This window comes from Mobula hypostoma, chromosome 11 (assembly GCF_963921235.1).
Source record: "Mobula hypostoma chromosome 11, sMobHyp1.1, whole genome shotgun sequence".
Classification (NCBI taxonomy): domain Eukaryota; kingdom Metazoa; phylum Chordata; class Chondrichthyes; order Myliobatiformes; family Myliobatidae; genus Mobula; species Mobula hypostoma.
In genome coordinates, this window is record NC_086107.1 from 72,295,473 (window position 1) to 72,323,377 (window position 27,905).

At 42.6% G+C, this 27,905-nt stretch overlaps 1 protein-coding gene across 1 annotated transcript in view; it reads left to right on the forward strand.

Annotated features, from left to right (window-relative positions):
* The window catches only part of LOC134353819 (astacin-like metalloendopeptidase), a 146,461-nt gene extending 118,975 nt beyond the window's left edge, over nucleotides 1-27,486 (forward strand). Inside the window, exons 13-14 of the mRNA XM_063062250.1 lie at nucleotides 19,328-19,559; nucleotides 26,301-27,486. Coding sequence (XP_062918320.1) covers nucleotides 19,328-19,559; nucleotides 26,301-26,404 — 336 coding nt within the window. The 3' untranslated portion in view covers nucleotides 26,405-27,486. The remainder of the gene's footprint in view (nucleotides 1-19,327; nucleotides 19,560-26,300) is intronic.
* The last annotated feature ends 419 nt before the right edge of the window (nucleotides 27,487-27,905 follow it).

Consider the following 27,905-nt stretch of genomic DNA (forward strand, 5'->3'; position numbering starts at 1 on the left):
AAATGACAACGATGTTTGCATTTCTCCATTGCTGTGGGATGTTCTCATCAGTGCAGGCCTTGGTGATGTACTGGTAGAGGGTGCGCATATACCTACCATCCGTTCTTCAGTAACTCAGCAGGGATATTGTCAGTGCCAGGGGACTTACTGTTCTTAAGGGAATGGACAGCTGATAGAACCTCCTGGAAGGTTGGTGGTAGACTGAAGTCATGGATAGGAGGAAGTTCAGGTAGTTCGTCCAGGATGGTGGGGTCTGCATCAGAGTCCTGGTTAAGCAGGGTGTTAAAATGCTCAGCCCACCTCAGCAGAATGGTATTCTGATTCTTCAGAAGTGTTAGACCATCTGCTGTTTTCAGGGGAGTAATGCATCAATTTATTGGGCCGTAGATGGTTTTGACAGCATTGTAAAAATTATGCACGACATTATTATCGGCAAAGGACTGGATTTCATGTGCCTTTTCAGTCCACCACTCATTTCGTATGACCCGTATTGCCTTTGCACTTTCCTCCAAGTTGCCTGCCAATGCTGCCTGATGCTGGTGGATGAAGGGTTGTCTAAAGTTGCCCGGTGTGCTTTGTGCGTATCCTTAAGCAAGTTGTGGATGGCGTCTGAGTTATCGTCAAACCAGTCTTGGTGGTTCCTGCTCTTATGGCCGATGGATTGGGCTGCTGCCTCAAAGAGCGCAGAGCTGATGTAGATCCACTGTTGTTCCATGGTATTTTCTGAGCGCAGACAAGGTTCCAACTCCCTTAGTTTCTCAGCTAGGATGCATTGAAACTCACTTCTTGCTTCTGTGTTTCTCAGGCAGTTGCAATTTAGCCGCTTTTTAGAATCAGAACTAGGTACTGCTTATCCTTAAACAGCCATTCATTATCAGCACAAGATGAATAAGTTGTGTAAATTACCTTGACGTTTGTCATTGATTATATATTCTGGTCTGGCCATGCACTATTGAAGATTAAGTGAATAAAAGGTTATATGGTTCCAGTTTAATCAAGCATTGTAAAATAAGTTCAATCATCACCAACTGTACCATAATGAACAACTTAAATCATTTCCTGCTCTTCGCTTTTCAAAGAGGACTTGAAGTTTTTTCTCCTTGCGAGCCTGTATTATATCAGAAATAATATTGAGCTACTTTCTGACATTCCCAACACAGTGTTGAATGAACTTTACATACATTTACAGATTATTTATGCTCAGCACCACAGCTGTAATGATGGATACACCAGCTTCTTGGAAAACCACAGGCTGTAAAAGAATTGAATATCTGTTCCCTGAATTGATATGCTCCACTGGTAAAGTCATAGCCCCTTTCTCTTCATGCTAGCAGATTGCCCTTTTCTCCTTGTGTTCATTGTGTTGAAGGTTAACTGAACTACACTGACACAGCTGCTTGTGACTTGGGTAGTTTGACAGGGCAGGCATATCTGCAAATGGAAATATTTCATCCAATTCTAGTACCAGGAACAATAAACATAATGAATCCCCCTTTTACTAGGTGTCTCTGGAAAACTCTTGCTAACAGCCACTGGATTCTACAGCGATAAACGCACCTTCCTCCAGTTTCGTACATCTAGGATGTATACAACTTTAGGCCCGTCAGATCTGTGAGGTTGGGATGTCTCGCCCACCCAAATCCCAGTTTATGTGAATACTGTGTGATTTACTGTCCCCAGCAAGAGATAACAGGTCATACTCTGTATACAATTATAAAGAAGTACATTTAAGAATGCTAATTTTAGCAAACAGTTATTAAGTGAAAAAAGAAAAAAGGGCCCATTAGTCTTAAACAGCCAAATGTGCACCCAAGTTGGAGTTCATCTTGAACTTGTCTGTCACTCACAGACTAGACCTTCATTCTGCATAAAAGCACACATCACCTTCTGTTTGTCGCTCAAAATCCATCTCGAACAAACGGGTCTCCAGAGTATTGGTTCTTCCTCCTTGAAGCCATTCATCTGCACAAAGCACCTTGTGCAACAGGGACAGCCTCCTCAGCCATCTTCCCTCCTGTCTTCTCCCAGCTCCCGCCAACAGAAACCTCTCTGGCAGCATCCTCTAGAATCTCCTCCCAAATCTACTGTTCTGATTGGTTGACAGCACATTCCTAAATTGAACAAGAAAGCTTCTTATCTCAGCTCAAACCCAACAAGCTGAGAGCAGTACAAACTGCTCTTACAAAATTGCTAAAATGAAATACCTACAGCATAGCAGTAAAAACCTTAACCAGGGCATTACAATAAGAATTATTAAAATTATATTGGGTATTTGATAGAACCTATTTTCTTTTGTGTGAGTGGGCCAGTGTAGAGTGGAGTGATGAGGCTTTGGCGCAACAAGATTTGGCAAGAAGAGGTGGAGACCAAGGTGATGTTTCTGTTAAGTTCCCTCTTTCTTTTTTATTGCACAACTAGACTAGTGGAAATGGAACCCAGAGCAATGGTGTGCCCATCGCATGATGTGTGAAGTCAGGGAGACCTCCAATGCCCCTGATGAGACAATCTGCGAGAAGTGCATTCAGCTGCAGCTCCTTACAGACTGTATCAGAGAACTGGAGCTGATGACCTACAGATCATTTAGGAGATTAATATGTCGATAGACAGGAGTTAAAGGGGGCAGGTAGCTAGGTGACTGTCAGGAGAGGGAAAGGGAATAGGTAGTCAGTACAGTGTAAACGTGTGACCGTTCCCTTCAATAGCAAGTATACTGTTTTAGCAACACACACAAAATGCTGGAGAATTCAGCAGGCCCGGAGAAGAGTCAACAGTCGACATTTCAGGCCAAGACCCTTCATCAGAACTGTTCTAAATAGTGTTGAGGGAGGGGATAGTGAATCAACCTATGAAGGAGAGCAATGGTGTTCCAGTCTCTGATACTGAGTCTGACTCTGTGGCTCAAGGGAAAGGGTAGAAGAGGTGAGTGATAGTGATAGATGATTCCTTGGTTAGGGAAGCAAACAGGAAGTTCTGTAAATGAGAATGAGACACTGGATGGTATGTGACCTACCAGGTGCCAGGGTCAGAGGCATCTTGGATCAGATCCATAGCATTCTAAAGGAAGAGGGTGAGCAGCCAGAGGTTGTGGATCATTGTGACATAGACAAGAAGGGCAATGAGATCCTGCAAAGTGAGTTCAGGGAGTTAAGTGCCAAGTTAAAAGACAGGACCTCCATGGTGGTGATCTCAGGATTGCTACCCATGCCAAGCATTAGCAGAGCAAGACATAGTAAGATAGTGTGGGTTAATATGTAGCCAAGCAAATGGTACAGCTGGGAGACCTACAGATTCTTGGGTTATTAGGCTCTCATCCAGGGAAAGTGCAACCTGAATTTGGTTTGCACGCGGTCTGGAGAGGAACCAGTCTCCTTGGAAGAATATTTGCTCATGCTGCTCCGGAGGTTTTAAACAATAGTTGGAGGGGATGAGAACCAGACTGCCAGGACATCTAGTGGAGTGGATGTGGGGAAAGTAGACGATAAGCATACAAAAACCAAAAGCTTGAGCATTGCAGGGCTAATGTTCTGAATTGCATCTATTTTAATGCAAGGACTATTGTTGGTGAGGCAGATGAGCCTAGAGCATGGAATTATATTGTACCTTTAGTGAGATCTAGTAGCAGGAGGGGATGGACTAGCAGCTCAATGTTGTTAGGGTTCCATTGTCTATATTAAATAGGGAGGGGTGACATTACTCACGAGGGAAAATGTCACAACACTGCTCATGGAGGACATAATGGAGGACTCATCTACTGAGGCAATTTGGGTGGAACTGAGGAATAAGAAAGGGATGACCACATTAATAGAACTATATTTTAGACCTCCCAATAGTCAGCATAATTTAGAACAGCAAATTTGTAGAGATATAGCAGACAATTGTAGGAAATAATGTGAAAAGTTGTGATAGGTGATTTTAAATTTCCACTTATGGATTGGGACTCCCAGACTGTAAAAGGAGTGCATGGAATGCACTTTGTCAAATGTGTTCAAGAAAGTTTCTTTAATCAATATGCAGAGGTCTAAACTTGAGAGAGTGAAATTCTGGAACTCCTCTTAGGAAATGATACAGGGCAGGTGACAAGTACGGTGCCTATAAAATATATTCACGCCCTTGGAAATTTTCATGTTTTATTGTTTTACAAAATTGAATCACAGTGGAGTTAATTTATCATTTTTGACACTGATCAACAGAAAAAGACACTTTTGTGTCAAAGTGAAAACAGATCTCAACGAAGTGATCTAAATTAGTTACAAATATAAAACACAAAATAATAGGTTGCGTAAGTAGTCACCTCCTTTAATATGACACACCGAATCATCACTGGTGCAGCCAATTGGTTTTAAGAAGTCACATAATTAGTTAAATGGTCTTATGTTTTTGGACACCTGTGTGCAGTCAAGGTGTTTCAATTGTTTGTAGTAAAAATACACCTGTACCCGGAAGGTTCAACTGCTGGTGGGTCAGTATCCTGGCAAACACTACACCATGATGACAAAAGAACATTTCAAGCAACTCCAGGAATAGGTTATTGAAAAGCACAAGTCAGGAGATGGATACAAGGAAATTTCCAAGTCACTGAATATCCCTTGGAGTACAGTTGTTAATCATCAAGAAATGGAAAGAATATGGCACAGCTGTAAATCTGCCTGGAGAAGGCCATCCTCAAAAACTGAGTGACTGTGCAAGAAGGGGACTAGTGAGGGAGGCCACCAAGACACCTATGACAACTCCAGAGAAGTTAAAAGCTTCAGTGGCTGAGGTGGGAGCGACTTCATATACAACTGTTGCTTGGGTGCTTCACCAGTCGCATGGGAGACTGGCAAAGAGAAAGCTACTGTTGAGAATAACTCAAAATCTTGGCTAGAGTTTCCCAGAAGGTGTGTGGGAGACTCTGAAGTCAGCTGGAAGAAGGATCTATGGCCTGATGAAACCAAAATTGAGCTTTTTAGTCATTGGACTGAACGCTATGTTTCGCAGAAGTCAAACACTGCACATCATCAAAAATACACCATCCCTACTGTGAAGCATGGTGGTGGGGCATCACACTGTGGGGATGCTTCACTGCAACAGGCCCTGGAAGGCTTGTGAAGGTAGAGGGCAAAATGAATGCAGCAAATACAGGGAAATCCTGAAAGAGAACTGCGACTTGGAAGAAGATTTGTTTTCCAGCAAGATAATGAGCCCAAGCATAAAGCCAAAGCTACTCAGGAATGGCTTAAAAACAAAGTTAATGTCCTGGAATGGCCAAGTTAGAGTCCAGATCTCAATCCAATTGAGAATCTGTGATTGGACTTGAAAAGGGCTGTTCACTCATGATCCCCATGCAATCTGACAGAGCTTGAGCAGTTTTGTAAAGAAGAATGGGGAAAAGTTGCGTGTCCAAATGTGCAAAGCTGATAGAGACCTACCCACACAGACTCAAGGCTGTAATTGCTGCCAAAGGTGCATCTACTTATACTGACTTGAAGGGGGTGAAGACTTATGTAATCGATTATTTTGTGTTTTATATTTGTAATTAACTGAGATCACTTTGTAGTGATCTGTTTTCAATTTGACACGAAAGTGTCTTTTTCTGTTGATCAGTAATCAAAAAAACCAAATTAAATCCACTGCAATTCAATGTTGTAAAACAATAAAGCATGAAAACTTCTGGGGATGGGTGAATACTTTTTCTAGGCAATGTAAGTGTGGAGGAACACTTTGGAAATTGTAATCATAATGCTATTAGTTTCAAAATAATTATGGAGAAGGGTAGGACTGGTCCTCGGGTTAAGATTCTAAACTAGAGAGATCTTGCTGAGGAGTTGCAGGGGGGGATCAGAACCAGAGGGCCAGAACAGATAGTACATTGGTTGTGGGGAAAGATGTTGTTAAGCCTATGCACAAAGTCAGGATTCTTAAGGCCGAGCATAATGGAACTTAAGATCTGCATTGTGTATATTTCAATGCAAGAAATATTGTAGGAAAGGTGGATGAGCTTAGGCCGTGGATCAATTTTCAAAAATTCAAAATAAATCTTATGATAAAAGTACATATATATCACCATATACAACTCTGAGATACATTTTCTTGTGGACATACTCAACAAATCTATAGAATAGTAACCATAATAGAATCAATGAAAGACTGCAGATGACAACTAAATGCAAATCTTATGTTACATACCCTGTAACTGGGTTGTCAAACCAGCAGTCGTCGTAACACAGTACTCTAATCGTAAGGATATAAATGCAACAGGTTAGCAATGATAATACACACATGTACACAGAACTAGGGTAATAGGAATCAAATCAAGCTCTATCGCAGTCTAGCCGTAAAATGATCAGTCTTAAGTGATGCAGAGTTCAGTCCAGCTTAGTACAGTTCGCAGTAATCGCTGTTGTGCCGTTGGAGCGGGGGGGATGCAGTTTGTTTCAGGCAGACCTTTGATGTCTTCTATCCCGCTGTGGTCACCGACTGTGACCCCTTCGTTCCAGATACGACCATTCTTCCGCGGTGAACCTGGCACCCAGGCGAGGGCGGACACACACACCAGGTTCCCACCAATCGTACCTTTACACCCTGTGAGTCTATGGTCAGTTCCCACGAATCGGACCTCCAAACTCCCACCGACTTGTGGGGGCACACCGCTCTTTCCAGGGTCTCATTGTCTCGTGGTGTCCCGTGCCTTAGCGAACCTGCTCTTTTTATCCCCCTGCTGGGGTTTCACCTGTCCATCAGACTTCAAACAGTTCAAGGATTCAGAGCAACCGGTCTGTCAATATTCTGAATTGTGTTTCTTTTCCGTTAATCTCTCTCTCCTCTCTCATTAGCATTTTGAACTTTTCTCCATTGTCTCTCTTATCTCTCTCATTAGCATCAATCGCCCAATAACTTGGTTTGGCGTCACAGTAAATATAAATAAATAGCAAAAAATATCAAGAACATGAGATGAAGAATCCTTGAAAGTGAATCTATTGGTTATGGGAAATGTTCAATGATGGGGCGAGTGAAGTTATCCCCTTTTATTCAAGATCCTAATGGCTGAGGGGTAGTAACTTTTCCTATCCTGGTGGTTTGAGTCCTGAGGCTCTTGGTCCTTCTTCCTGTGGCAGCTCCAAGAAGAGAGCATGACCTGGGTGGTAGGAATCCCTGATATTGGATGCTGCTTTCATGTGACAGTGTTTTATGTAGATGTGCTCAGTTGTTGGGAGGGCTTTACCCATGATGGACTGGGTCAAATCCACTACATTTTGTAAGACTTTCTGTTCAAGGGCTTTGGTGTTTCCATACCAGGCTGTGATAAAGCCAGTCAATATACTCTCCACCACATATCTATAGAAATTTGTCAGAATTTTAGGTGTCAGCATATGGAATCATAACATTGCAGCCATTAGTGAGAATTGGTTGCTGGAGGGGTAAAACTGGGACCCAACATTCCGTGGTTGTGTTATTTTAGATACGATAGAGTGGAAACGATCAAGGGAGGAGAGGTGGCATTACTAATAGGAAAATGTCACAACAATGCTCAGTCAGGACTGACTGGAAGTTCGTCTAATGAGGTGTTATGGGTATAACTGAGGAATAAGAAAGGTATGATCACATTAATGGGATTATAGACCACCCAACAGTCTATGAGATTTAGAGAAGTAAATTTATAGAGACATCGCAAACTGTTGCAAGAAACGTAAGACTATGACAGTAGATGATTTTTAGCTTCCCACATATTGACTGAGGTCCCAATACTGCAAAAGAGTGGGATGGAGAAAGACTTTGTCAAATATGTTCAGGAAAGTTTCCTTAATCAGTACATCGAAGTCCCAACTAGAGTGAGTGTGATACTAGATCTATTAGAGAATGAAACAAGGCAGGTCACTGAAGTTTATATAGGGGAACACCTTGCATCTAGAGATCATAATGCCATTAATTTCAAGGTAATAATGGAAAAAAATAGGTCTAGTCCTGGGGTTGAGATTCTAAATTGAAGAAAGGACAATTTTGATTATATGTGAAAAGAACTGGAAAGTGTGGATTGGGACAGATGGTTTTTTGGCAAAGGTGCACTTTATAAGTGGGAGGCCTTTAAAAGTGAAATTTTGAGAGTACAAAGTTTGTACGTTCCTGTCAGAATAAAAGGTAAAATTAACAGTTTTAGGGAACCTTGGTTTTCAAGAGATATTGAAGCCCTGGTTAAGAAAAAGAAGGAGGTGCATAGCAGATATAGGCAAGTAGGAACCAATGAGGTAATTGAGTATAAGAAATCCAGGAGAACACTGAGGACATTAGGAGTGCTAAAAGAACACATGAGGTTGCTCTAGCAAGCAAGATGAAGGAGAATCATAAGAGCAAAGAATAGCAAGGGACAAAATTGGTCATTGTCAGGAGGAGGTGATTTTGTGTTGATGCAAATTAGGGTGGATAAATCGCAGAACCTGACAATGTGTTTCCTCAGACCTTGTGGAAGGTTAGGGCAGATATTGCAGGGGGTCGGGCAAAGATAATTAAAATGTCTTTAGCCATGAGTGAAGCACCATAATACTGAAGGTCAGGGATAAAGTCCTAAAATATTCAATTTATTTCCAATCTATTTAACTTGTCACTGTACAGTAACTCAGGTCATTAATTCCCAGCATTCATGTAAATTTTACCTGCAACATTTCAAATTTATTTATATCTTTCCTGTATGTTGGTGATTAGGACTGCATGTCATACAATACTCCAAATTAGGCCTCACCAATGACTTGTACATCTTCAATATAACATCCCAACTCATGTACTTAATGCCAATGATTCAAGAGCTCTCTGTGATCCACTCTCCCTGTGTTGCCACTTTCAAGGAATTACGGTATTCCCAGATCACTTTGTTCTACCCCACACCTCAGTGCCCTACAGTTCACTGTGTAAATCTTACCCTTGCTTATCCTCCCCAAGCAAAACATTTCACGCTTGTCTGCATTAAATTAAATCTACCATTCCTCAGCCTATTTTCCTAGCTGATCCGGTTACTTTTCAATATTTTATAGCTTTCGACATTGTCCACTTCACCCTAATTTTGGTATCAACTGCAAATTTATCAAGTCATGAATATAAATTATAAACAACAATCGACCCAGCACCAATCCTTGTGGGATGCGGGATGGTTTTTTGAACCAACATATCGAGGAACCAACTAGAGAGCAGGCTATTCTAGACTGGGTTTTGAGCAATGAGGAAGGGTTAATTAGCAATCTTGTCGTGAGAGACCCCTTGGGTAAGAGTGACCATAATATGGTGGAATTCTTCATTAAGATGGAGAGTGACATAGTTAATTCAGAAACAAAGGTTCTGAACTTAAAGAGGGGTAACTTTGAAGGTATGAGACGTGAATTAGCTAAGATAGACTGGCAAATGACACTTAAAGGATTGATGGTGGATATGCAATGGCAAGCATTCAAGGACTGCATGGATGAACTACAACAATTGTTCATCCCAGTTTGGCAAAAGAATAAATCAAGGAAGGTAGTGCACCCGTGGCTGACAAGAGAAATTAGGGATAGTATCAATTCCAAAGAAGAAGCATACAAATTAGCCAGAAAAAGTGGCTCACCTGAGGACTAGGAGAAATTCAGAGTTCAGCAGAGGAGGACAAAGGGCTTAATTAGGAAGGGGAAAAAAGATTATGAGAGAAAACTGGCAGGGAACATAAAAACTGACTGTAAAAGCTTTTATAGATATGTAAAAAGGAAAAGACTGGTAAAGACAAATGTAGGTCCCCTACAGACAGAAACAGGTGAATTGATTATGGGGAGCAAGGACATGGCAGACCAACTGAATAATTACTTTGGTTCTGTCTTCACTAAGGAGGACATAAATAATCTTCCAGAAATAGTAGGGGACAGAGGGTCCAGTGAGATGGAGGAACTGAGCGAAATACATGTTAGTAGGGAAGTGGTGTTGAGTAAATTGAAGGGATTAAAGGCAGATAAATCCCCAGGGCCAGATGGTCTGCATCCCAGAGTGCTTAAGGAAGTAGCCCAAGAAATAGTGGTTGCATTAGTGCTAATTTTTCAAAACTCGTTAGATTCTGGACTAGTTCCTGAGGATTGGAGGGTGGCTAATGTAACCCCACTTTTTAAAAAAGGAGGGAGAGAGAAACCGGGGAATTATAGACTGGTTAGCCTAACATCGGTGGTGGGGAGACTGCTGGAGTCAGTTATCAAAGATGTGATAACAGCACATTTGGAAAGCGGTGAAATGATCGGACAAAGTCAGCATGGATTTGTGAAAGGAAAATCATGTCTGACGAATCTCATAGAATTTTTTGAGGATGTAACTAGTAGAGTGGATTGGGGAGAACCAGTGGATGTGGTATATTTGGATTTTCAAAAGGCTTTTGACAAGGTCCCACACAGGAGATTAGTGTGCAAACTTAAAGCACACGGTATTGGGGGTAAGGTATTGATGTGGATAGAGAATTGGTTAGCAGACAGGAAGCAAAGAGTGGGAATAAACGGGACCTTTTCAGAATGGCAGGCAGTGACTAGTGGGATACCACAAGGCTCAGTGCTGGGACCCCAGTTGTTTACAATATATATTAATGACTTGGATGAGGGAATTAAATGCAGCATCTCCAAGTTTGCGGATGACACGAAGCTGGGCGGCAGTGTTAGCTGTGAGGAGGATGCTAAGAGGATGCAGGGTGACTTGGATAGGTTGGGTGAGTGGGCAAGTTCATGGCAGATGCAATTTAATGTGGATAAATGTGAAGTTATCCACTTTGGTGGCAAAAATAGGAAAACAGATTATTATCTGAATGGTGGCCGATTAGGAAAAGGGGAGGTGCAACGAGACCTGGGTGTCATTATACACCAGTCATTGAAAGTGGGCATGCAGGTACAGCAGGCGGTGAAAAAGGCAAATGGTATGCTGGCATTTATAGCAAGAAGATTCGAGTACAGGAGCAGGGAGGTACTACTGCAGTTGTACAAGGCCTTGGTGAGACCACACCTGGAGTATTGTGTGCAGTTTTGGTCCCCTAATCTGAGGAAAGACATCTTTGCCATTGAGGGAGTACAAAGAAGGTTCACCAGATTGATTCCTGGGATGGCAGGACTTTCATATGAAGAAAGACTGGATGAACTGGGCTTGTTCTCGTTGGAATTTAGAAGATTGAGGGGGGATCTGATTGAAACGTATAAAATCCTAAAGGGATTGGACAGGCTAGATGCAGGAAGATTGTTCCCGATGTTGGGGAAGTCCAGAACGAGGGGTCACAGTTTGAGGATAAAGGGAAAGCCTTTTAGGACCGAGATTAGGAAAAACTTCTTCGCACAGAGTGGTGAATCTGTGGAATTCTCTGCCACAGGAAACAGTTGAGGCCAGTTCATTGGCTATATTTAAGAGGGAGTTAGATATGGCACTTGTGGCTACGGGGATCAGGGGTTATGGAGGGAAGGCTGGTGCAGGGTTCTGAGTTGGATGATCAGCCATGATCATAATAAATGGCGGTGCAGGCTCGAAGGGCCGAATGGCCTACTCCTGCACCTATTTTCTATGTTTCTATGTTATGGCACAACACTAATCAGAGAGACAACCATCCACTACCAATCCCTGGTTTCTCCCAACATTAAATCCAATTGACTACTTCATCCTGAATGCCAAGCAACTAAACCTTCTGAACCAGCCTCCCATGTGGGATTTTGTGAAAGTTTACACAGGTGCACCTCAGAGATGTCTCCCTTTCCCAGTGCTGTACTCTCTCTACACCCCTGACTGTGTGGCTCGGAACAGCTCAGATCCCATCTATAAATTTGCTGATGACACAAATTGTTGACAGAATTTGAGATGATGATGATGATGAGAGGCCATACAAGAGCGAGATATATCAGCTAGTTGAGTAGTGTCACAGCAACATCCTTGCACTCAACATCAGTAAGACCAGAGATCTGATTGTAGACACCAGAAAATGTGAGACAAGGGAACACACACTAGTCTTCATAGAGGGATGAAAAGTAGAGAGAGTGAGCAACTTCAAGTTCCTACGTGTTAACATCTCTGAAGATCTATTCTGGGTGCGACATATTGATGCAGATAAAAAGAAGGCACAACAGCGGCTATATTTCATAAGGAGTTTGAGGAGATTTGCTACGTAACCAAAGACACTCGCTAATTTCTACAGATGTACCGTAGAGAATATTCTAACTGGCTGCATCATTATCTGATATAGAAACATAGAAACATAGAAACATAGAAAATAGGTGCAGGAGTAGGCCATTCGGCCCTTCGAGCCTGCACCGCCATTTATTATGATCATGGCTGATCATCCAACTCAGAACCCAGCCTTCCCTCCATACCCCCTGACCCCTGTAGCCACAAGGGCCATATCTAACTTCCTTTTAAACATAGCTAATGAACTGGCCTCAACAGTTTGCTGTGGCAGAGAATTCCACAGATTCACCACTCTCTGTGTGAAGAAGTTTTTCCTAACCTCGGTCCTAAAAGGCTTCCCCTCTATCCTCAAACTGTGACCCCTCGTTCTAGACCTCCCCAACATCGGGAACAATCTTCCTGCATCTAGCCTGTCCAATCCCTTTAGGATCTTATACGTTTCAATCAGATCCCCCCTCAATCTTCTAAATTCCAACGAGTACAAGCCCAGTTCATCCAGTCTTTCTTCATATGAAAGACCTGCCATCCCAGGAATCAATCTGGTGAACCTTCTTTGTACTCCCTCTATGGCAAAGATGTCTTTCCTCAGATTAGGGGACCAAAACTGCACACAATACTCCAGGTGTGGTCTCACCAAGGCCTTGTACAACTGCAGTAGTACCTCCCTGCTCCTGTACTCGAATCCTCTCGCTATAAATGCCAGCATACCGTTCGCCTTTTTCACCGCCTGCTGTACCTGCATGCCCACTTTCAATGACTGGTGTATAATGACACCCAGGTCTCGTTGCACCTCCCCTTTTCCTAATCGGCCACCATTCAGATAATAATCTGTTTTCCTATTTTTGCCACCAAAGTGGATAACTTCACATTTATCCACATTAAATTGCATCTGCCATGAGTTTGCCCACTCACCCAACCTATCCAAGTCACCCTGCATCCTCTTAGCATCCTCCTCACTGCTAACACTGCCACCCAGCTTCGTGTCATCCGCAAACTTGGAGATGCTGCATTTAATTCCCTCATCCAAGTCATTAATATATATTGTAAACAACTGGGGTCCCAGCACTGAGCCTTGCGGTACCCCACTAGTCACCGCCTGCCATTCTGAAAAGGTCCCGTTTATTCCCACTCTTTGCTTCCTGTCTGCTAACCAATTCTCCACCCACACCAATACCTTACCCCCAATACCGTGTGCTTTAAGTTTGCACACTAATCTCCTATGTGGGACCTTGTCAAAAGCCTTTTGAAAATCCAAATATACCACATCCACTGGTTCTCCCCTATCCACTCTACTAGTTACATCCTCAAAAAATTCTATGAGATTCGTCAGACATGATTTTCCTTTCACAAATCCATGCTGACTTTGTCCGATCATTTCACCGCTTTCCAAATGTGCTGTTATCACATCCTTGATAACTGACTCCAGCAGTTTCCCCACCACCGACGTTAGGCTAACCGGCCTATAATTCCCCGGTTTCTCTCTCCCTCCTTTTTTAAAAAGTGGGGTTACATTAGCCACCCTCCAATCCTCAGGAACTAGTCCAGAATCTAACGAGTTTTGAAAAATTATCACTAATGCATCCACTATTTCTTGGGCCACTTCCTTAAGCACTCTGGGATGCAGACCATCTGGCCCTGGGGATTTATCTGCCTTCAATCCCTTCAATTTACCTAACACCACTTCCCTACTAACATGTATTTCGCTCAGTTCCTCCATCTCACTGGACCCTCTGTCCCTTACTATTTCTGGAAGATTATTTATGTCCTCCTTAGTGAAGACAGAACCAAAGTAATTATTCAATTGGTCTGCCATGTCCTTGCTCCCCATAATCAATTCACCTGTTTCTGTTTGCAGGGGACCTACATTTGTCTTTATCAGTCTTTTCCTTTTTACATATCTATAAAAGCTTTTACAGTCCGTTTTTATGTTCTCTGCCAGTTTTCTCTCATAATCTTTTTTCCCCTTCCTAATTAAGCCCTTTGTCCTCCTCTGCTGAACTCTGAATTTCTCCCAGTCCTCAGGTGAGCCACTTTCTCTGGCTAATTTGTATGCTACTTCTTTGGAATTGATACTATCCCTAATTTCTCTTGTCAGCCACGGGTGCACTACCTTCCTTGATTTATTCTTTTGCCAAACTGGGATGAACAATTGTTGTAGTTCATCCATGCAACCTTTAAATGCCTGCCATTGCATATCCACCGTCAATCCTTGAAGTGTCATTTGCCAGTCTATCTTAGCTAATTCATGTCTCATACCTTCAAAGTTACCCCTCTTTAAGTTCAGAACCTTTGTTTCTGAATTAACTACGTCACTCTCCATGTTAATGAAGAATTCCACCATATTATGGTCACTCTTACCCAAGGGGCCTCTCACGACAAGATCGCTAATTAACCCTTCCTCATTGCTCAAAACCCAGTCCAGAATAGCCTGCTCTCTAGTCGGTTCCTCGACATGTTGGTTCAAAAAACCATCCCGCATACATTCCAAGAAATCCTCTTCCTCAGCACCTTTACCAATTTGGTTCACCCAGTCTACATGTAGATTGAAGTCACCCATTATAACTGCTGTTCCTTTATTGCACACATTTCTAATTTCCTGTTTAATACCATCTCCGACCTCACTACTACTGTTAGGTGGCCTGTACACAACTCCCACCAGCGTCTTCTGCCCCTTAGTGTTACGCAGCTCTACCCATATCGATTCCACATCTTCCCGGCTTATGTCCTTCCTTTCTATTGCGTTAATCTCTTTTTTAACCAGCAACGCCACCCCACCTCCCCTTCCTTCGTGTCTATCCCTCCTGAATATTGAATATCCCTGAACGTTGAGCTCCCATCCCTGGTCACCCTGGAGCCATGTCTCTGTGATCCCAACTATATCATAATCATTAATAACAATCTGCACTTTCAATTCATCCACCTTATTACGAATGCTCCTTGCATTGACACATAAAGCCTTCAGGCACTCTTTTACAACTCTCTTAGCCCTTTTTAATGCTTGCCCTGGATTTGTCGGCCTGCCACTTTTACTTTTCCCCTTTGTACTTTTTGCTTCTACGCTCACTTTACACCCCTCTGTCTCTCTGCACTGGTTCCCATCCCTCTGTTGTGAACTAACCTCCTCACACCTAGCCGCTTTAATTTGATTCCCACCCCCCAACCATTCTAGTTTAAAGTCACCTCAGTAGCCCCCGCTAATCTCCCTGCCAGGATATTGGTCCCCCGAGGATTTAAGTGTAACCCGTCCTTTTTGTACAGGTCACACCTGCGCCAAAAGAGGTCCCAATGATCCAAAAACTTGAATCCCTGCCCCCTGCTCCAATCCCTCAGCCACGCATTTATCCTCCACCTCATCGCATTCCTACTCTCACTGTCGCGTGGCACAGGCAGTAATCCCGAGATTACTACCTTTGCGGTCCTTTTTCTCAACTCCCTTCCTAGCTCCCTATATTCTTCTTTCAGGACCTCATCCCTTTTCCTACCTATGTCATTGGTACCTATATGTACCAGGACCTCTGGCTCTTCACCCTCCCACTTCAGGATATCTTGGACACGATCAGAAATATCCCGGACCCTGGCACCAGGGAGGCAAACTACCATCCGAGTCTCTGGACTGCGTCCACAGAATCGCCTATCTGACCCCCTTACTATCGAGTCCCCTATCACAACTGCCCTCCTCTTCCTTGCCCTACCCTTCTGAGCTACAGGGCCAGACTCTGTGCCGGAGGCAGGGCCACTGTCGCTTCCCCCGGGTAAGCTGTCCCCCCCAACAGTACTCAAACAGGAGTACCTGTTGTTAAGGGGCACAGCCGCCGGGGTACTCCCCATCACCTTCCTTTTCCCCTTCCCCCTCCTAACCGTGACCCACTTGTCTGCCTCCCGTGGCCCCGGCGTGACCACCTGCCTTCCACTCCTCTCTATCACCTCCTCACTCTCCCTGACCAGACGAAGGTCATCGAGCTGCAGCTCCAGTTCCGTAACGCGGTCCCTTAGGAGCTGCATCTCGATGCACTTGGCGCAGATGTAGACGTCCGGGAGGCTTGGAGACTCCAGGGCCTCCCACATCCGACACCGAGAACAGCAAACTGCCCTCACAGTCATAATGCCCCTCTCCTCAAATAGCAACAGAAAATGAATGTCAAACCTTCCTCGCCTCACCCGCTTCCGCCTAAGCCCGGTGAGCCGAAGCCCTTAAGTCTTCACTCTGCTCCCGTGGGTGGGGCTACTGCACAGAATCAAAATAAGCTTCAGTGAGCTGTAAACTTAGTTAGCTCCGTCATGGGCACTAGCCTCCCTAGTACCCAGGGCATCTCCAAGAAGCAATGCCTCAAAAATCCAGCATCCATCCCAGAGCATGCCCTATTCTCATTGCTACCATCTGGAAGGAGGTACAGGAGCCTGAAAGCACACATTCAAAGTTCAAGGTAAATTTTATTATCAAAGTACATATATGTCACCATATACAGCCTTGAGATTCATTTCCCTGTGGGCATACTCAGCAAATCTATAGAATAATAAATATAACAGGATCAGTGAAAGACCAACCAGAGTGAAGACAATAAACTGTTCAGCGGCAACAATTCAGGAGCAGCTTCTTCCCCTCTGCCATCCAGTTTCTGAATGGACATTGAACCCATGAACACTACCTCGTTACTTTTTTTGCACTACTTAATCAAATTTAATTATCTTAATTCCTGTAATTCACAGGTTTTTGTCAATTATTAGATACTGCATTGTACTGTTGCCAATGATAGTAGTTCTGATTCCGATTTTGAGTTTACTTTGAGCTTTGAACTTTCACATTGGAAATGTGTCAGTCCTGACAAAGGGTCTCAGCCCAGAACGTCAACTGTACCTCTTCCTATAAATGCTCCCTGGCCTGCTGCGTTCCACCAGCATTTTGTGTGTGTTGCTTGAATTTCCAGCATCTGCAGATTTTCTCGTGTTTGCTTTGATATCTGCTGACTTGGGCTGCCAGCAGCACCTTTTAGATATTCAATAGCACAGTAATAGGTTTATAGTCATTATAAGAAATTCATACAATTCACAGAGTAAGCAATTGCAAAACTTGCATAAACAAATAATTTAAGTAGTGAAACTTTATTTAAGCATGCCACTTTAGGGTAGTCAAAGTCTTCTTTACAGTGGACATTCAGGTTAGTTGGAGGCATTGACATTAGACTGCTAAATAAAGCTTATAGTAGATTTGTTGATTTCAGAATCAGAATCAGGTTTATTATCACCAGCATGTGACGTGAAATTTGTTAAGTTAGCAGCAGCAGTTCAATGCAATACATAATATAGAAGAAAAAAAAATAAAATTTTAAGAAGTGAGGTAATGTCCAGTGGTTCAATGTCCATTTAGGAATCGGATGACAGAGGGGAAGAAGCTGTTCCTGAATCGCTGCATGTGTGCCTTCAGGCTTCAGTACCTCCTACTTGATGGTAACAGTGAGAAAAGGGCATGCGCTGGGTGCTGCCTTTCTGAGACACCGCTCCGTGGAAGTGTCCTGGGTACTTTGTAGTCTTGTACCCAAGATGGAGCCAACTAAATTTACAACCGTCTACAGCTTCTTTCGGTCCTGTGCAGTACCCCCCCCCCATACCAGACAGTGATGCAGCCTGTCAGACTGCTCTCCACAGTACATCTATAGAAGTTGACGTACCAAATCTCTTCAAACCTCTGATGAAGTATAGCTGCTGTCTTGCCTTCTTCATAACTGCATTGATATGCTGGGACCAGATTAGATCCTCAGATCTTGACACCCAGGAACTTGAAACTGCTCACTCTCTCCATTTCTGATCCCTCAATGAGGATTGGTATTTGTTCCTTCGTCTTACCCTTCCGGAAGTCCACAATCAGCTCTTTCATCTTACTGACATTGAATGCCAGGTTGTGGCTGCGGCACTACTCCACTAGTTGGCATATCTCACTCCTGTATGCCCCCTTGTCACCACCTGAGATTCTACCAACAATGGTTGTATCATCAGCAAATTTATAGATGGTATTTGAGCTATGCCCAGCCACACAGTCATGGGTATAGAGAGAGTAGAGCAGTGGGCTAAGCACACACCCTTGAGGTAAATCAGGATTGTGAAAATGATAGTATTAAATATAGTCGATGAACAGCATCCTGACATAGGTGTTTGTGTTATCCAGGTGGTCTAAAGCTGTGTGAAGACCATTGAGATTGTATCTGCCATTGACCTATTGTGGCAATAGGCAAATTGCATTGGGTGCAAGAGGGCACTTCCGCCTGTAGCAGTAAGAGGTTGAAAATGTCCTTGAATACTCCCGCCAGTTGGTTGGCACAGATTTTTAGAGCCTTACCAAGTACTCCATCGGGACTTCCGCCTTGCAAGGGTTCACTGTTTAAAAACAGCCTAGCATCGGCCTCTGAGACAGAGATCACAGGGTCATCAGGTGCAGCAGGGATCTTCACAGCTGTAGTTGTATTCTCCCTTTCAAAGCGTTGAGTTCATCTGGTAGTGAAGCATTGCTGCCATTCATGCTATTGGGTTTGGTTTTGTAGGAAGTAATGTCTTGCAAACGCTGCCAGAGTTGTCGTACATTGGATGTTGCCTCCAACCTCATTCAAAATTGTCTCTTCGCCCTTGAAATAACCCTTGGCAAATCATACCTGGTTTTCTGGTACAGGCCTGGGTCACCAGACTTGAATGCCACAGAACTAGCCTTCAGTAGGTGACATACCTCCTGGTTCAGTCTTTGTAGACACACACTCATCCACACAGGCTTTAATGAAGTCAGTAACAACTGCAGCATACTGATCCAGTATCAAAGATGAATCCCTGAATACAGTCCAGTCCACTGATTCAAAGCAGTCCTGTAGGCGCTACTGTGCTTCCCTTGTCCATACCTCCTTGGTCCTCACTACTGGTGCTGCAGTATTCTGTCTCCGCCTATATTCAGGGAGTAGAAGTACAGTCAGGTAATCAAACTTCCTGAAGTGAGGACGTGGAATAGCATGGTAGGCATTCTTGCTGGTGGTGTAGCAATGGTCCAATGTGTTGTTTCCAGTGATTTGTTATCAGTACAAGGTGTTCCAAATGTGATATTAAGTATAAATTTTATTTTAAGATTCTGAATTAAGTTTCCTCGTAATGATATACTATTTGCAAAACCTTCACTTGAAACTGTCATATGTTTATGAACGTATCCTACGGTGCCATTATTTTACAGATAGTCTTCACATTAATTACATTGCACATGAGCAGTAATGGAACCTGTACAGAGGACTACTTGGCCATCCATGATGTTGCTGCAAATCCTCCTACACTCCTTGGAAAATATTGTGGAAAGCTACCCAAGCCAGTTGTTTTTACCTCAACTGGAAGGACACTTGTACTAGAATTGTCTCATCCAATGCCAGATCTTGGATGGGGATTTTCAGCTGAATACAAATCTATTATTAGTAAGTATTTATAAACACAAAAGCTACAGAAATCTTTCTCTTACATGAACCTATAAGAATGTCAAACATTTCAGCTTTGAAAAACATTTGCAGCACTGTTTATCACGTTTTTAGATTTCTCAAGTGCCTTCAATACCATACAGCCCTCATTGCTGGGGGAGAAGCTCCATTCAGTGCAGGTTGGTACTTCCATTGTATCCTGGATAATGAACTATCTGACTGGCAGACCACAGTTTGTGCAGCTTCAGAGCTGTGTGTCAGACATGGCTACAAGCAGCACGGGGGAATGTATCAGCTCCCTTCCTGTTTACCCTGTATATCTCAGACTTCAGCTACTACACTGAGTCATGTCACCTGTAGAAATTCTCTGATGGTGTATCAATAGTTGGGTGTATAAAGAGAGGAGGACGGGAGAATGAATACAGTGCCTAGTGGAGGACTTTGTCAAACAGTGCAAACTGAATCATCTGTAGCTCAACATCAGTAAGACAAAGGAAATGGTGATGGACTTTAGGAAGGCCAAATCTGTACTGCTCCCTGTTACTATTGATGGTGAGGACGTAAATGTAGTGAGGACCAACAAGTACCTGGTGGTGCACCTGGATGACAGACTTGACTGGAGCACCAACACAGAGGATATGTACAAGAAGGGCCAGAGTTGCCTCTATCTCCTGAGGAGACTGAGGTCCTTTGGAGTATGCAGGCCTTTCCTTCACATTCTACCAGTCAGTTGTCGTCAGCACAATCTTGTTTGTGGAAGTATGCTAGGCAATGGCATCAACACGGGGGATGTCAACAGGCTCAATAAACTGATTAGAAAGGCTGGCTCTGTCTCTGCCAGATCCATGCTCTCAACTGCCAGTTCTTAACTTTCCTCACATCCAGTAAGGTTCAGAAGATCACCTGTCTCCAGATCACAGATCCTGCCATCTCCAAGTCTGGTGGCCCTGGACACCCCTAGACCATGATCATTCCTGCTTCCTGCTCAGGTCTTAATTCAGTTGGATGCCCTCAGATCACGGATCTCACCAAATCCATCACTGACCCCACCAACACCTGTTCCAATGGCTCCACAGCCTCTAACTCCAGCTCCAGACTGGACCTTGACTACCACCATCTCCAGGCCAAGACTTTACTCACTGCTGCTGGGCCTCCAGTTTCGTCTTTCCCCACCACCACTCTCCAACCACTTTCCACACCCTGCACAGATGACCCCCTTCTATCTTCAACCCTCTTCTCTGATTCCTGCTCTAGATTGCCAACAAGACATGAACCATTTCAACTTCAACACTTCTCTCTTCAAACCTTACCCCTTTTGAACACACTGCCCTCCACACTCTCTGCACCGATCCCAACATTACCATCAAACACACAAAGTGGGGTGCTTTTGTAGTGTGGCGCACTGATCTCTACCTTACTGAGGCCAGGCACCTCCTCATAGCTACCCCTTGAAGAGGAACCCATTCCAGGCCATTAGAAAACTATCTCTGACTTCATCACCGACCTCATCAAGTCTGAATAATTCCCATCCGTTACCATTAAACTCAGTCTTCTTACCCTGAACTTCTACCTCCTACCCAAGATCCACAAACTGGGCAGTTCAAGTAGGCCTATTGTTTCTGGCTGCTCCTGCCCCACTGGACTCTTGTCCTCATACCTCGATTCCATTCTATCCCTCTTGGTTCAGTCCCTTCCCACCTATATCCATAACACCTTCCATGCCCTCGATCTCCTCAGTAATTTTTAATTCCCTGGCCCTGACCACCTTATTTTCACCATGGATGTTCAGTCCCTATACACTTCTATCCCCCCTATCAAGAAAGCCTCAAAGCTCTCCACTTCTTTGATGACAGAGGAACCAACCAATTCCCCCTCCTCCACATGGTAGAACTGGTCCTCACCTTCAATTTTTCCTTCGACTCTTCCTACTTTCTCCAAACACGAGGGGTAGCCATGGGCACCCACATGCACCCCAGCTATTCCTGCCTCTTCATTGGCTATGTACAGCAGTCCATGTTTGAGGCCTTCCCCCGTTACTCCCCAACTCTTCCTCTGCTACATAGACAACAGCATTGGTGCTACTTCATGCACCATGCTGCACTTGTCACTTCTATCAAATTTGCCTCTAACTTCCACACTGCCCGTAAATTCACTTGATCCATCACCTCCCTCCCCTTACTTGATCCTTCTGTCTCCATCTTGGGAGGCAAGCTGTCAACTGACATTTTTATAAACCTGCTGATTCCCACGGTTATCTTAATTATACCTCTTCCCACCCTATATCCTGTTAAAATGCTATTCGTTTTTCCTCAGGTCCTTGGCCTCAGTCACATCTGTTCCCAGGATGTGGCTTTCTGTTCCAGAGATCAGAGATGTCGAAAGAATGGGGTTTCCCTCCCTCTACTACTGATGCTGCTCCCATCTGCATCTCCTCCATTTCCTGGACATCCGCACTCACCCCATCATATGCCACCTTAAGAATTATAGAGTTCCTCTTGTCCTTACCTACCACCCCATCAGCCAACGCATCCAACAAATCCTCTGCAACTTCCGCTGGCTCCAAAGGGATCCTACCACTAAACATATCTGTACCTCCCCCCCCCAACCCCTGCTTTCCACATGGATTGCTCCCTGTGATTCCTTCACCCATTCACCCCTCACTAATCTTCCTTGCAGTAATTATCCCTACAAGTGACCTAAGTGCTACACCTTCCCATACACGTCTTCCCTTACTTTCATTCAGGCCCTAAACAGTCCTTCCACAAAAGGCAACACTTCATCTGTGAATACGCTGGGTTCATCTATTGTGTTCAGTGCTCTCGTTGCAGCCTCCTCTATATTGGTGAGACCCATCATAAATTGGGGGACTGATTTGTTGAGTACCTTCGTTCCATCCTCCAGAAGTGGAACTTCCTGATGGCCGAACATTTTAATTATGATTCCCATTCCAACAAGTTGGTCCATGGCCTCCTCTTATGAGACGAGGCCACCCTCAAGTTCACCTGGTGCAAGGAAAATCAATTTCTCCTTCCAGTAAAAAAAATTGCCCTTCTCCCCTCTTCATCTATTCTTCTACTTTTGTCATGGGTCCTCTCCTCCTTCCCTTTCTCTTATGGTTCACTCACCTATCTTATCATATTCCTCTTTCTCCAGAAACTGGCTTTCCACCCACCTGGCTTCACCCATCACCTTCCAGCTAGCCTCCTTCCCCTCATCCCACCTTTTTATTCTGGCATCTTTCCCCTTCGTTCTCAGTCCTGAAGGGTCTCAGTTAAATAAGTTATTTCCATAGATGCTGCCTGGCTGCTGAGTTCCTCCAGCATTTTTGTGTTTATGAACAAGAGACCACATCTGATGCAGCTCAATAGAATATGATGAACACTGAATCAGTTTGGCTGCTGCACTGATTTATATGCATTAATTTCATACTAAATTTGATAATTTGGAGTTTGAGCTTAGGTGTGCTTCCTTATGATGCAGGACATAATATGGGCATGATGTATGCAAGAGACTAAAAAATCAATTTTCATCGTAAATCTGATTTTTGCCCCATAAAACTGGCCACACCTTCAGGTTGAGTCAATTACTATTGAGAGTTTCATTTCATTATGCTATTTGCAGATCTTTGAATTATAAAAGTGAAACTGGATCTTTTAGACACAAGAACTATATATTGTCATTGAAGAACTTTAGAAGTACTGTTCAATTCTTATCTGGAAAATCTAATGAGGGAAGAGTTTTATTACTTATTAAAATAGCTTTCATTAAACTGCATTCAAATTTGCAATTTAAGTAAATTGGTAGAAAAAAAAATGTTAGACGTGGAAAGGAAATGAAGGCGAGGAATAACACAAACAAGTTCTCAGACATGGTTATCTATGATTGACACAGTTGAAGCAGCAAGACTATTTGAGGTAGCAACTTTTAAAGTTTGGAGTCTAGACTGTAGTCACAGCTGATGAATGTCCTTCTGGATCCACAGTGCCCTGATACATGGCCATTTGGAAATTAAATATGTTGCCTCCTTACCTGATTTCTGGGAATTCTTCAAGCACTGAAGCTGTGCACTGCTATAATAGACTTCCCCTGATGAACCAGCAACGACAAGGGCACAAGCTACCATTACCTTTGAAGAGTATGGCCAGTACACTTGCAGTATTTTTTTTAGACAGTCATTTCAGAAGGAGAGAAGAGATGTAAAAGTATTAGATATTTGCATTCTTTGTGAATTCTTTGCCTGTGCTGCAACTTGTTGTCCTAGAAATATGGTCTACAGGAGGGGGGAGCTCTACGTCAGTTGGTTTCCAAGCACAAGAGGGCCCCTTACTCCTATGGATAGACAGCCATCATTCGTAAGGCCAGTGATGTTGTAGGAATGGAACTGGACTCTGACGGTGGTGTCTGAACAGAGGATGCTGTCCAAGTTGCATGCCATCTTGGACAATGTCTCCCATCCACTACATAATGTACTGGGTGGGCACAGGAGTACATTCAGTCAGAGACTCATTCCACCGAGATGCAACACTGAGTGTCATAGGAAGTCATTCCTGCCTGTGGCCATCAAACTTTACATCTCCTCCCTTGGAGGGTCAGACGTCCTGAGCCAATAGGCTGGTCCTGGACTTATTTCCTGGCATAATTTACATATTACTATTTTAATTATTTATGGTTTTATTACTATTTAATTATTTATGGTGCAACTGTAACAAAAACCAATTTCCCTTGGGGTCAATAAAGTATGACTATGATCAATTATGTCACATCTTGGGCTGCAAGAGGAATAGACTAATTAACAAGGTCGATTTATGTCATGGTTACTTTAGTGAGTGGTAATAAATAAGAATGTTGTAGTTGAAGGAAGTACAATTCAGAAGTGATTTTTGGGCGTGGACTTTCATACATCTCATGATTCTTATTCCTAATTTGCTCCATATTTTGGAGCATCTTACTCCTGGAGATTAACTACATCCCATCTTCTGCCATGGCATCTGGCTTAGGTAAGAATGGCCTTCTGGTCCCACTGGAATAAAGGAGTTCTAAATTATTGTATTTCCTCCATTAGGATCCCTCAGTCTCTGAGTTCGTTCTTCCCTTCAAAAGATGTTGTTCAGAAAAAAAAAACCATGCTTGCTCTGCTGTATTGAGATCATGAATAAAACAGCTCAATAGAAATGTACAGGCCCAGACTAGCTCCCCTGTTTGGAACCCAGAATATCTATGTTATTCCCAGTGAGTTAAATATTCAAAACAGCTCACTAAAATGAATGGAGTGAGTATGATGCATGAATGCATGGAATTCATCAGAGTCAAACTTGTGTTGCCATATCATAATAATTTCCCCATGCATTCCGTGCTCCACACAACTCATTGATTCATTGCCTGCATGCATCATCAAGGAAACCAATAACTTGACTACTTTTCAATGTATGACGGTAAAACAGAACCTGATAAAATTGAGGTACATTATAGCAGAAGAGCTTACTGAGAATCATTAATCAGATTCTTGTGCTTCCAGCTGGGTACAAATATCAATTTTATCAGCCGTTACAATTCCATTTTCATCAGAAATTATGGCTGGGCATGTCTAGTCCGGTGGTATTTATACCCCCATCATCCATCCCACCTGATTGGTTAGTCCTCATCCAAGCAGACCTCTGCTATCCCACCTTGTTTACAACTGAATTCCAATTCTTACATAGGACGAGACCTTCATCTTTGTTACAATCATTTCCCTATAGTTTTATTTCAATGGCTTCCTTTACCAGGCAGTCCCAAAAGCCATTGGCATAGCACAGTAGATTTGTGCCAAAGTCAATCCTATGTCCATTGCGAATGCTATGTTCTGCTACTGCCAATTTCTGCGGGTAACCCAAATGGATACAACTCTTGTGCTCCTTGATATTGAGAGCTGATGACAGTTCTGATGCAAAGCAATGAATGGTTATCTAAAGGAGATAAAGTGTCTTCATGCTGTCATGTTACAATGGAGACCTTAGTGAAAGAGTCAGAAAGAAAATATCGGGGATAGGCAAGTGATTCTCCAGACACTTGTAGAGAAGGCAGAAAGAATGCATACCTGCAAAAGCCATGTTCCTGAGTACAGCCCCTACAACCCAGGTGCATTGTCAGTCAAGATGTAGAGATGAAATGCATGATCAAGATTCAGTAAAATTATATTCAAATGCTCTATCTTACTGATTCTGTTACTGTTCACAGCCTCTGTCCTGTTTATAGTGGCTTCAGGTCAACAGCGAACATATTTTGTAATAGTCTGTCTCATAACCAACATTGCCTTGTCATAGAAAACAAAACCGAGCTTAGCACTCTACTACCCCATGAGGAATCTATCAATCAGATGCTATAAGCATGCACTTCTATTCTTCTTTCCTTCTGAATGTAGCAGGTGAGATAAAAATTTGAATGCATGTAAAACTCTAGAAAATCTTCAGTTGTAGGTTTTTGTTTTGTTTTGTTACTTCCTGCTCCTTTTGAAGTCCTTGCATTTAACTTGGTTAGATTTGATCACAATTTCTGCCAGCTGTAACTTGGCAAAAAGGTAAGTGCTGTCTATATATATTGCAGAGCTGTGAACGTTGCTTTGTGACAATCAGTATTTAAAAGAAAAGTAATTTTAGTAAATGTCTTTCAGATTTTGGCAATCACTTTTCCTTTCATCTATACTCCAATTTGGTTCTTGGACTATTTAGAATATTAAGTTTATATTTTTCTTTCTTTTTGCAGATAAGAACCCTCCTGAAGTTATTACCTACAACAACAAGGGGAGTTACCCAAATACTTTAGCATTAGTCCTAACTTCTGCAGTCCTTTATTTCCACTACTTATAGAATCTGGAAATTCTAAATCCATGTGTTTTGTACAATGATTAACTAAAATTAAAGCATTTAAGGCAAACTGGGAATTACTGTTGCTGTTAGAATGAAAAGCACATTACTTTTTAAACAGGACAATTAATTAAATCAACAAAAGAAAAACCTGAAATTGGTAAATATGGAACAAATATTTTTGTGCTGTATTTGCTTAATTAATTGTTTAATCCTGGAGCCAAATATATTGTAATGTGTTCTTGTTTTCATTCACTTCTGTCGTCCTTAACTGAAATAATTAAAGATTGAACACATTTTTGTTAAAAGAAAACCCAAAAATCAGGCATCCAGCATCCATTTGTAGGGTACTGATTGGCCTACTGAGGGATCAGGAACGCTGCTAGGAAGTATGCATACAGGTATGGCTAGAAAGGGGAAAAGCTATGTCCTTTTCTAACTTAAGCCATCTGCAGGTACAGAAAAGGAACCTCACATCTAAATAGGCATGCTCTGAGGAAACACACATCAGCTAAGTATGGAACTGAGAGAATCTGGAGCCTCAATAACAATCTTAACCTTGATGTAGTCAACTGCCACCATGTTCACTCCTGACTATCACCAATCCTCCCCATAAAAAATTCCTTCCTACCAGTTGATACTAGCCTCCTCAAGACTAGCCTTCTGAACCAGGGACTGCAGATCAGAACTTGGTCACTGAAAACCTTGACTTTCCTTCATAACACCAGTCCTGATGACTGGCTTCAACCTAACTCATGATGCACAAAGTTCACAGCAACACCATGAGTTTGCATTCTTCTGAAGCAATTTCAATTTTAAGGTGATCCAACAATAAATGTCAGGAGATCCAGGGACTCTCTGTACATCTGGCATACTTTCCAGGTGACTGACAACATCTGATTTTCTAACCTAAATACTTAACAGTCAAAAACTAAAATAACTTCTAAGGGAAATTAAAAGGTCAATGATCAATTTTTCCAAGTGGCTTTCACTCCAAACAGAATATAGTGATTGACTCTAAGGATTTTGCTGTTTAACATCAAATCAGTAATTCTCCATTTGCTGATATGTAATTAAACCTACTTTCATTGTTTAATTCTTGCTCTGCTGGTAAAGCAATTGTGATATTTATGTGAAATTATTTATCATTAAAAATGCTATTTTAATAGTTTGACCAAGCATATTTGTCTTTAAATTACAAAAGAAAATTAAAAACATACTCTATCCCATTAAGTTAATCTGCAATATATATACATATACAACCACGTGAAGCTAATCCAGCTGCAAGCATCAAACCAAGGTACTGAATTGTTTGAATCCCAAGTTTCAGATACAAATACAATAATTCTCAACTACAGTGTAGTTGATGTAGCCAACTAGATGTAGTTTATGATCCATGAAGGGCATCAGTCATTCTAATTTACATAATACTTAAGTATATACATCTAATTTGGATATGATATGCTTAATAAGATGTATAGCATGTAGGCTCACAGATAAAATT